Raw genomic sequence first — 11243 nt, forward strand, 5'->3', positions numbered from 1 at the left:
ATCCTCAAAATAGTTGCCTACCACATGCCCTTGTGGGGACTTTATTTCCCTGTATTTGGTCCTTCCTGGGTTCCTAAAGGGTATTTTGAAAAATGTTGAGGCATTAAAAGTGCTAAAATAATTTTGACCAAAGAGGTTTTCAAATACAGTGGAAATGCACTTTATAGATGTCACTTTGAGGCATTTTAGTGCAACTTTTATTGGCTCGTAATGGGCCCTTGGTGTCCCAAATGACCCCGGGGGTTGTACACAAAATGCAGGCTGTGTTTCCCCCACACCTGGTTTAGACTGAATAATGTACATAATGAAAACTGGGTACTTGAAATTTACTATATTTTAATTTGCATTGTGGAGCCCCTGATGGTGCAGTGGGTTAAAGGTCTGAACTGCTGAACATGTTGACAAAAACGTCGCAGGTTCAAATCCGGGGAGCAGCGTGAGCTCCTGTTGTCAGCCCCAGCTTCTGCCAACCTAGTAGTTCAAAAACATGCAAATGTGAGTAGATCAATTGGTACCGTTCTGGCAGGAAGGTAACGTTGCTCCATGTAGTCATGCTGGTCACATAACCTTGGAGGTGTCTACGGGCAACGCCAGCTCTTTGGCTTAGAAATGGAGATGAGCACCAACCTCCAGAATCAGACACGACTAGACTTCATTTCAGGGGGAAACCTTTACCTTTACGTTTAATGTGCACTGTAAACCTTTAAACAGATTTGCTCAAATAATTTTTTCATATTCTTTTCATGAACACTCTCTTATAGTCTTTATACTTTCTATATTTCTGGCAGTTTAAAATATGAAGAGGATATATTATATTAAGCACACCTAAAAAGACCACAGTGAAGACTGTTATATTAAAAGCTGTTTAATGCAATCTTTGAGAAAAACTATGGAATTAACAAAAATATACAATGGAGAGGTATATGTTATTATTGGTTTCCAATACTACTTGCATAGGCTTTTGATGATCTTGCTGACACAGGTTTTATTTCCTTGCTAAGCAATGAATGAGTGATCTGAAATGCTGCCTGAGTGAGTCTCCGAAGGCATTCTGCCAAGTCACTTTACAGAAATGTAATCCTAGGCAGGGCTATTGGTTGAGGCTAGTTTATCTCTGGAGTCAACGATGGTCCTTTAAAAATTCACCAGATCACATGTCTTTTTCAATAATGGTGCTTAACTGTTTTGTGTTCTGATTTTGTGGGCATGTGAAAGAACCTTGATTTTCCGAATAATGTGACATGTCCACTGGTAACAGAAAACTGACGGCCTTTACTTTACCCCTAAGGGGAAAACATACAAAATATTGTCAGAACAACCTTTGATAAAATGTTTTTCTTTCTTGTTTGCAAACACATCAGCACAATGTGGCCTATCAATGTAAATCTACCCATATAAGAACTGTACAGTCTAGTGATTTTTTAATTTAATTTATGTCTAATTGTAGTGTATAATTGTAATTGTTTATACTGGCATTGAATTTTTGCCATTACTTATGTGTAAACCACTTTGAGTCCCCCTCGGGGTGAGAAAAGCGGTATACAAATACTGTAAATAAATAAATAAAGGCTCTAGTAGAGTCTAGTAAAAGGCTGTAGTACAGTCTAGTGAGTGGCACACACTAATATTATACATTGGCTATTTAGTTACATCTGCATAACTACGCAATGTCTTCTGACTTGACCTTCCTTGGCCCATGTTAAGAGCTCTCAGGTGGACTCGGCGAGGAGTTTTCATTCAGGACACAAGGAGGATGACATTTCTCACCCCTCCTACCAGCCAGAACGTACATCGCTTTGAATTCCACCCATGGGAGAAACGTGGGATAAAATAAATAAATAAATAGTAACAATAAGCAAGAAGATACAGTAGAGGTCCTACTTCTGATTGTCATAGCCTCATTCACTGATGGGAGAGTTCTGGAAATGCCATTCTTTGTACCCTGATTGGAAGCTAAACAAAATCCATTTGTTGATAATGTTGGTACCAACTGGATTGACATAGCATTCATGTTTTATATAAGACTGCATAGACTTACCTGAGTACAGAACGTTTACAGATCCCTAACTCTAGGTCATTAATCTGTAACTGCATTCCTGAGTGTCAGCCACAATTTGGAGAAAAACAAAATTTGGAAACATGTCTGTAATCTAGGCAACAATGTTCAAGGGAAACATGAATGATTCCTTTTTCATTAACTCTGAGTAGACTGTAATTATTCTAAATGTAGCTTCCAGTGTTTGCAGTAGCATTAGTATTTCAACAGAACCACACAATATAATTGGTACAATATATAATGAACTGAAGTATCCCAACAGGTCCACATAGAGTACGAGCAAATGCTCTTAATCTTGAAGAGGATCCACATATGCTTTCTATAGCCAGCTAATGAATGTGACATGTGTAGTAAATTTAAATAACTAACACACATGGGTGCATGATAATCAGGAATATATTCCTTTGTCCTTGGCCAGACTAGCATAAACTAAGATGAAATGTCTCTCAATGCTCTTAATAGACAGACCAAAGACAAAGCAATATATATAATGATAGTTATTTCTAGCCATAAAGTCATCTTGCCATTCTAGATCTTGAAAAAAGTTCATTTTTTGGATTACACTTCCCAGAATCACCAGGGCTGATTGAAGGATTCTCTCAAATGCCATTCAGCAAAGGAGACTAGTATCCTGTTGGTGAATTACAATGGCATAATTATAAATTTACTCTGATATAAACTAGATGCACTATCATAATTCCTCCTTTTTTTGGTCAATGCAGAGCTCAGAATCCACTGTTGGTCATGTAATTGCTGGTATGGTATCCCACCAAAACATACCTTATTCCAGTTGAAGCCTCCGGAACCTGGTGATTTCCTAGTTAGTGGAAAATTGCAAGTACAGAGCAAACAATCATCCAATTGTTTTTTGTACAACTGGACATAGAACAATGACATTATCTGCAGAGATCTCTGGAGAACCCTGTGGTTGCATGTCACTGTGCATTCAGCTATAGGAAAATAGAGGGATGCTTATCTGCCATGTTCTTTCACTCTCCAGCAACTAAGAAATGGCTTAAGTTCGGGGGGGGGGGGCAGCTATTTATTTATTTATTTATTTATTTATTTACTGTGCTTATAGACCGCTGTTCTCAGCCCAGGGGCGACTCACAGCGGTGTACAACATGGAGAGAATAAGGTGCAAATTACAAGACATAATCTAACAACAACCTAGCAATATCAGTTGAGAAGAGAATACGTAGGTTTTCTATTGTAGCTTATGTCTCATAGCTTCATATGTATCCAGATGCAGGATTGAAGTTGAAAATTCTATGTATTTACCTTATAGAAAGTCATATTGTCAGTGGGGTATATTGTTAGGATTGTAGCTCATTTTATTCCCATAATAATGACAAAGAATTTTGCACACTTCCAATGATTTACACCAGGGTTAGGTGGACATTTTGCTTTCCAGATGTTTTAATGCACAAGTATCATAATCATTTACGATTGGTTATGTTGGTTAGCATTTATTAAAGTTGAAGGCTAAAACATCTGGAAGGTCAAAATCTCTCCCTCACACTCCTGAGTTTCTGCAAAATTGTCCTGACGTATTTGTATCAACATGGAATAGGCAACTGCCAGGGATATGGGACTACATTGGCCATCCATGGAACACTGGAGTGCTTATCTCCCACCCTGACATAAGTCCTTTAAATAAACACATCAATTCTGTGAAGCCATGACCACTCTTGGGCCTAAAATTGTGTCTGTTTAAAAAAATAGAGCACCAGTGTACTTTCCGCATCTTTACAATTCATTAATAGGGTTTCTTAGGATCTCTTATACATAGGTATGTATAGTAAGCCTTCTACTCTCCTGAGGGTTGCAGTGCAAAGTCCCAACAAAAATGGAATCACCATGAAAAATACCTAAGAGAACAACTTTCTAGTACTCTCTAGGTCCTCCAGGATTACTCACTAGATCTTTTCGCGTGACTGTATAGTCAACCTCTGTGGGAAGCTGACTACAGAATTGCACTGTAGGACCTAGAGATTCTTAGAAAAGTGTTCTTTAGTATCAAACTGAGGGTGCTTACAGACAAGAGTTAAACCTGTGCCAAATCGGGTTTAAAAACCCGCTTCAGCGTGGGTTTAAATCCACCCCCCCCCCAAAAAAATCCCAGGCTTTCCCGAGTGGGGTGTCTAGATGCCATCCCAGTAACTACCAGGATGGCATCCAGCCACCACGAAGCCCCCAAAACAAGCCTGAAACCTTTTTAAAACTCGCCAGGAGACAGGGCGAGGAGCATCATTTCTATGTGCCAGGAGGATGGAAGCACCACCATAATGGTGACCCTGTAAGTTTTAAAAGACTTTTCAGGCTTATTCCAGGAGCTTGGGGAAAAAGGTAAGCACTATCCCACTCCCCTGGATTTTAGGAATCCGGAAGAAGCAAGATGGCTGTTGGGACTTACCGCTGGGTAGTCCTAGGACTACCCGGGGTTGAGTCCCCACAGACCCAATATCTCAGTAGGCCCAGGCCTTTCAGGAAGACCTGGATCTAATGGGGTATCTAATTAATTTGGGAAAAAGCAGGTAAACTCTGCTTTGTTCTGAATTAATTTGCTTCTACCTGAGGAATTGTTTGAATGTCTTAGATAGAAGTAAACAGATCCTGCATTTTTGGGCTTGTCTGGAAGGGCCCCCTTTTTTTCGTGTCAGGAGCAACTTGAGAAACTGCAAGTCACTTCTGGTGTGAGAGAATTTGATGTCTGCAAGGAAGTTGCTCAGGGGACGCCTGGATGTTTTGATGTTTTACCATCCCTGTGGGAGGTTTCTCACATGTCTCCGCATGGGGAGCTGGAGCTGGATTCAAACTTCTGACTGTTGGTCTTCGGTCCTGCCAGCACAAGAGTTTAACCCATTGCTCTAGGACTTCCAAGGTGATTTTATGAGTCATTCTGGAGGACACTGAAAAAACATATTAAGCAATCTCAAAAGTAAAGCTGGCCATTGTGAAGGGCCAACTGTACACATAAAGTTAAGTAATGTAAATAGCGATCCTTGTTCCACTTAACAAGGTTTTAATGTTCTTAAATAATATTAAAAGAGGTTTTCTTGACAGTTTAATTATTATTATTTCAGCATTCATTTGGCTTACCTGCATTTGTAAACATGGTCTTGGAAAGATCGCCTTTTATTTGGTGCAATACTGGAGAGGCAATCCGATGGTACTTTTGAATATCCTTTCTCTTCTTTGTTGGTTATTTGCACATCTGTAGGAAAGGCTGGTGGTTTGATTATACCCTTTACTTCAAGAGCTCCCTTGAATGGATTCCTCTTTTCGGATTTATAATGCTTTTTGCCAGTAAGTGAAGGCACAGATGAAGAGATGGAATAACGTCTGACAGTCATAATATTACCTGTACAAAGAATGTAATTAATAGTATGGGTGCATCCATATAACTTTAGTATGGGATCAGATATTGGCCCCTCAAGGATGGAACATCCCATTAAAAATGGGATGTATAGGAAGATTAGTTTGTGTGAAATTAAATGTAGCCCCAAATCCAAAGTTATGAAAATAAGTCAGCCATAAATTAGTTATGTGGAATAATTAAGATTGACTGGAGATGAGAAGTGCAAAAAACCTGTTGGATGCAGAGAACTTTATAGCAGTAATGGTACATCAATGAACTTCCATATAATATCGGCTTTCAACAGCGTAGGCAATTTTACTGTAGTTTCACAACATTTAGGAACCTAAGACTGAGAACCACAGCTTTAGAGGAATGAAACTGTACATGACGTTTTGCTTGGCATACTTCTTGCAATAATTTGTGAATTAATATATTTAGGCGAACATCTAGAACTCTTGACGTTGTTTATTTGGTCAGTCACTTCCAACTCTTCGTGACCTCATGGACGTGCCCACGCCAGAGCTCCCTATCGGCCACAGCCACCCTCAGCTCCTACAAAGTCATGCCAAGGATGCCATCCATCCATCTTGCCCTTGGTCTACTCTTGACATAGATGTCTTCTTTACCTTTTCTTCCTTAGTGGATTCACTAAGGCAGGTATGAATATGTAATCACCTTAGATTTATAGCTACAAGGTATCTCCCAATCTGATTCCTCCCATCTGCACTTTGCAGGCAGAAGCAGCAATCAATGGGGGTCTGTTCCCCTGCCAGTCAGGAAGCAGCTGACTGACATTTCTATCTCCTCCATGAACACTCTTCAATGTGATAGCCAGAAGCAATATCTCTGTTGAAATTCCCTCTCGCATACAGATAGTTTGCATGCGAGGATGGATAGGAATGTTGGTCTGTCACTTCCCAATGAACAGGAGAACAGATCCCTATTGGTTGTAGCAGCTGCTGTCTAGTAAGTGGGGAATGGGGGACTTTCATATTCTCTACATATCCCATAAACTAGACAATACATAGTAATCTTGAGTAGGAAGCAGTTATGAATGCATGACTCTTGGTTATGCATGCATACCTGCTATAGTGAATCTTGATAATCACATTTTAGGTTGCCATTTTTGAATGAAATTGGGGTGTGCAACACTAGGATCAGGATGGAGGTGTTAAGTAATTACATCATTCACAATTTGTGCATCATGATGGCAGTTTTGTTGAAGATGACAAAAGATCTCATGAAACAGATGTTCCCTCCATTTTGTTCTGTTTTGCCAGAGATTGCCGGCAAGCAGGAGGTACATGGGGCACCTTGCGACAGCCCGAGCACCCTCCCTCCTTCCCTTATCACACGGGGGCATATGGACAAGACACAGCACACTGTACCCATCAGAATGGGGAAAGGGTGGCAATGTGCATTGCCATGTTGCACTTTCCCCCATCTCATGGAGGAAAGACCCAAAAATGTGGATAGCTCCAATGTCACTTACTTTAGCGTCATTGGTGAGGAAGCATCTTGCAATGCTTCCTCGCTACTTCAGCCATGAATGGAGTGGGACCCAGCCAGCATCATGTGATGGTGCTCAGCAGGCCACGTGGCTGAAGAGTAGCAATGGGCCAAAAGCCCCTTGGGTGATAAGGTGGTAAGTGCCTCATCACACTAGAGCATGGATCCACTTTAAATCTGGTTGCTGTCTCCTGCAGAATTCTGGGATTTGTAGTTGACTCCCAGGATTTGCCTGGCTGAGCAGTTTAAAGGCCCCTCTCTAATTTGCAAACCCCAGAATTCTGCAGGAGGCAGCAATAAGATTTAAAGTGGATCCATGCTCTAGTGTGGTGTGGATTATAGCATTTGATATCAACAATCATGATGTAGTTTTTGAAGGAATTGGGACTAGTGCACAGCTTTCATTTGGTTTGGAGTAAACAGAATCGGAAAGTGGTGGTGGGTGACCAGTGCTTTTTTCTTGACTAGAAGTTTATAGGATGTTGTGTAATGTATTACTTTGTCCTCCCTTCTATTAACATATACATGAAACCACTAGGTGAAGCCTCAAGGGAGCTGAATGTTGAGGTTAGTAGCATCTAGACTTTCTGGAGCCAACATGCTACACACTGAAACTTAATCCTGATAAAAGCCAGACAGAAATACTTCGAGTAGGTATGTTATCTGACTGGGGATTCAGTATACAACCCATCTTACATTCTCTCAAAAAGATCAGCTGTGCATTGTCTTTTGTGCTTTGGCATTTCTGTTAGGGTATACCAATGATTCAGAACACTTGCTGGATGTATTTTACTTATCTGGCAAAGGTGTACTTTTCCACTGTCATTAATTCACTGGTATTCTTCAGGTTACACTACACGGTCAAGATGAGTTTTCCCTTGAGATGTTTTGGGAAATAGCAACGGGGCAAAACATAGTTATTGGGCTGGTGCCAAGGGTGTGCCATTTTGATCATGTTATATCCACTTTGATTTGGTTACCCCTATGTTAGTTCAGTTAATTGGTAGCCATTTTGTTCATGGGCTCCATTTTCAGTACAGAGTTTAAGTATTAAAACCTCAAAAGATTATGAAATGAGTACCCTAAGAACATAATTTTCCCATCCATTGCTCCCAAAGTGTTCCTGTCACAACCTGCAGTCTGACTTCAGATTTTCTGACCCGATGGTATTAGGTGTGCATTCATAATATTTAGTTATTGTCACTCTTCAGTATCTATGCCACTCTGCAAGCTGTTTTGACAACACAGATTCATCAGGTCCTAGAAAGAGCCCATTGTCTTATGTAATAGATTCTGAATTGTAAAAGTTACTTAGGGTAACCTGAGGGCCCTTCCACACAGACCTATATCCCAGAATATCAAGGCAGGAAATCCCACATTATCTACTTTGAACTGGGTTATCTGAGTCCATGTTGCCATATATTCCAGTTGAAAGCAGTTAATGTGGGATTTTCTGCCTTGATATTCTGGAATATAGGGCTGTGTGGATGGGTCCTATATTCCCATAACTGTTGGAGGACTCTTGAAATCATAATCCTCCCAAAAGTAATTGTTCTAAGTGCTGATAAAACTTTTAGGGCAGTTTGTGTTCTTAAAGAAAAGAATAGCCCTTGGATGTAATTTAACAATTTTCCCTCAAACCTTTTTTTGTTTTTATGACCAATATTCTCCGTTAGCTACCTAGTTAAATATATATAAGTAAGTATACCTAAGTAAGTTAACTATTCTGGACTGACCTCCCCAGACCTGTTGGAAACATGGAGCACAGATGAATGACATTTCTATTAGGTTTGTGAAGGTTGGGCCAGATGACGTAACTTAATTACTTAGTGTAGCTGACAGAGAATACTTACTAACCAATGTTTTAAAATCTGTTTTAAATATTATGGAGACTTTCTTTACTACTTTGAGTCTTCTATCTTGGAAATAGATGGAATATAAGATTATCAACAAACAAGCACTGGAACTAAGGTACCTTATTTCTTCAAATTGTACTCAAGATAATTGTGTTTTCAAAGCTACACTAATTTAATTGTGAGCCAGATATTGATTTGTGGGTGGCTTTTTGTAATTTTTAAATAACCTTTGGATTGTTGCCTAATACTTACAGCATTTTAATGGATTTTTATTATGCCATAGAAGTTCTATTACTTTTTTAGCATGTGCATCATCACAAGAGTTTATGTGCATTGGATTGCTATGGTTCTCATGTGAAAGACTGGGAATTTGGGCTGTGAAGACTTGTCATACCTTCTAACATTTCATAGATGAAACCAGGACATGAATGGTCAGGCAACAGAGTGTGATCCAGATGCCAATGTTATTAATGAGAAGAGCACACAAACTAGGAGAAACTGCAACAGTTCACTTTTGAACTTTGAATATAATTTGCAGCAATTGAAATAAGCTAGGATAAGGGGGAAAGTGGGAAGAGGAGAAAGAAACTCTGGGATATTTTAACAGAAAGTGAAATGGCAGAGGATTAATTGCATTGTTCAATTGGAATAGTTCTGGGGTATCTTATGTTTGAGTTTAACAAGAGAGTTGGAATACTTCACATCTGCCCTTCTCAACCTAGGGTCATCTATCATTGTTTGACTACAATTCACATAATCAGCTGATAACATGGCCAACTGTTGGGATGACATGTCATCTATCAATATCTTGAGTACACCAGAGTGGGAAAGGCTGCTTTATCCCCTGGTCTAATTAATCAGTGATCAAAATGAGTGGCCCTTTAAATATATGTTGGCTAAGGCTGATGGTAGTTGCTGCCCTATGATACCCAGAGGGCCACAAGTTGCCCCCTTGTACTAGAATAAGAGGGATTAGTTTGTCTCATTACTTACAGTCACAGTTTGTCCAGAAGTAGGAAAAGTTGCTTTTCTTTTAGATGGTGACTTCCAGAATTTTTAGGGGCCTTTCCACACAGTCCTATATTGCAGGATATCAAGACAGAAAATCCCACACTGTCGGCTTTGAACTGGGTTATCTGAGTACATACTCAAATAATGTGGGATTTTATGTCTTGATATCCTGGGATATAGGTCTGTGGGAAGGGCCCTAAGCTTGTTGAAGGCTTTTTTTGGGGGGGAGGGGGGAGGGGGGGTTCCATTATAAAAAAAGCAACTTTTCCAAGCACTGAATTATTGCCCTCACAGAAACCTTGGCTGTTTGGTACCTTTTTGCTCCTGTAGCATCAGAGCTGAGTCAGCTGAGGCATTCCTGCGCAGTGCCACGGGAGAACCACTGGCTCCATCGTCTGCATCTGGGAGGCTCTGAGTTTCCTCCTTTTTGGCTTTATCTTCTCCTCCTTCCTCTTGTTTGGATCCCTTTTGCCCACCGAATTTCAGTTCCCCACGAAGTGCTCTGTTTTCCCTCTCTAGCTTGATGATCTCGGAGCGCATTTCCTGGATGACTCGCATGAGCCGCTTGTTCCCTTCCATTTCCCCCCCTCCCTCCTTGCCAGACTGCCAGTTCCAGCAGAGCTTGCTTTTAAAAAGAAACCATGAATCCAAGGTGAGGAGCTCATGTGGCACATAAACACATCTGAACAATAGCACTCCCTCCCTGGGCTCAACATTGTGCAGTCTTTCACCACCAGCAGAGCTTGGATAAACTGTCAAGGCTTCAAGAGCCTCTCCATGATTTATTCATTCTGGGTTTCATTTTTCCAAATTGAGCTTTCTTTTGGCAGCAGCTCCTTCTGCACATAGATGCGGGCCCTGTTGATTGTGTAAAGCAGGATCATGTTCAATGAGTACAAATGCAAACATTCATCCCACATTTGCCTCAAAATTTGCATTCAGTACCCTCCAACATTTCACAGATGAAAACCAGGACATATTTGGCTAAGCTACATCACGGTGAGATCAAAATGGCAAAAATGATTATTTATTTATTTCAACTATTTGTACCCCGCACTTCTCAACCCCTGTAGGGGGAATCAGGGCAGCTTACAGCCAGCAACAATTCAATACCCCCCCCCATACAAAATAATAAAATACAATAATTACATACAGGGAAAAACATTTAATCAATTCAAATTCAAATTTGTTTTAAAATATTACTGGCTGGTTGGCCTTATCTAAAGCAAATTCTGTGAGCTGTGACTCAATCAGAACTTCTCCATAGTCCATTTTCCATAGCGTTGTTATCATTGTCACTGTCATTATCAGCATGGTGCCAGAACCATGTTTTCAACTTCTTTCTGAAGGAAAGGAGGGATGTAGATGATCCAATTTTGCTGGGGAGTGAGTTCCACAGGCAGGGGGCCACCACCGAGAAGTTCCTGTCCCTCATCCTCACCAAGCGCAT

General features: G+C 40.4%; 1 protein-coding gene across 1 annotated transcript; it reads right to left on the bottom strand.

Annotated features, from left to right (window-relative positions):
• Window positions 1–747: 747 nt before the first annotated feature.
• CCDC195 (coiled-coil domain containing 195) lies at window positions 748–10547 on the bottom strand. The gene is made up of 3 exons (XM_060766997.2): window positions 10108–10547; window positions 5159–5420; window positions 748–1283 (listed from the first exon to the last, which is right to left on the bottom strand). Exons 1-3 carry the CDS (start codon window positions 10370–10372, stop codon window positions 1151–1153), a joined length of 660 nt encoding a protein of 219 aa, XP_060622980.2. The 5' UTR covers window positions 10373–10547; the 3' UTR covers window positions 748–1150.
• Between the last annotated feature and the right edge of the window lie 696 nt (window positions 10548–11243).

The sequence above is a fragment of the Anolis sagrei genome, chromosome 3 (genome assembly GCF_037176765.1).
Source record: "Anolis sagrei isolate rAnoSag1 chromosome 3, rAnoSag1.mat, whole genome shotgun sequence".
NCBI lineage: Eukaryota > Metazoa > Chordata > Lepidosauria > Squamata > Dactyloidae > Anolis > Anolis sagrei.

Coding starts and splice junctions, on each gene's coding strand:
- CCDC195 (XM_060766997.2), bottom strand. CDS start 10,372: ATGGAAGGGAACAAGCGGCTCATGCGAGTCATCCAGGAAATGCGCTCC. Junction 5,421..10,107: donor GATGCTACAGGAGCAAAAAG/GTACCAAACAGC, acceptor TTCTTTGTACAG/GTAATATTATGACTGTCAGA. Junction 1,284..5,158: donor GACCATGTTTACAAATGCAG/GTAAGCCAAATG, acceptor TTTTCCCCTTAG/GGGTAAAGTAAAGGCCGTCA.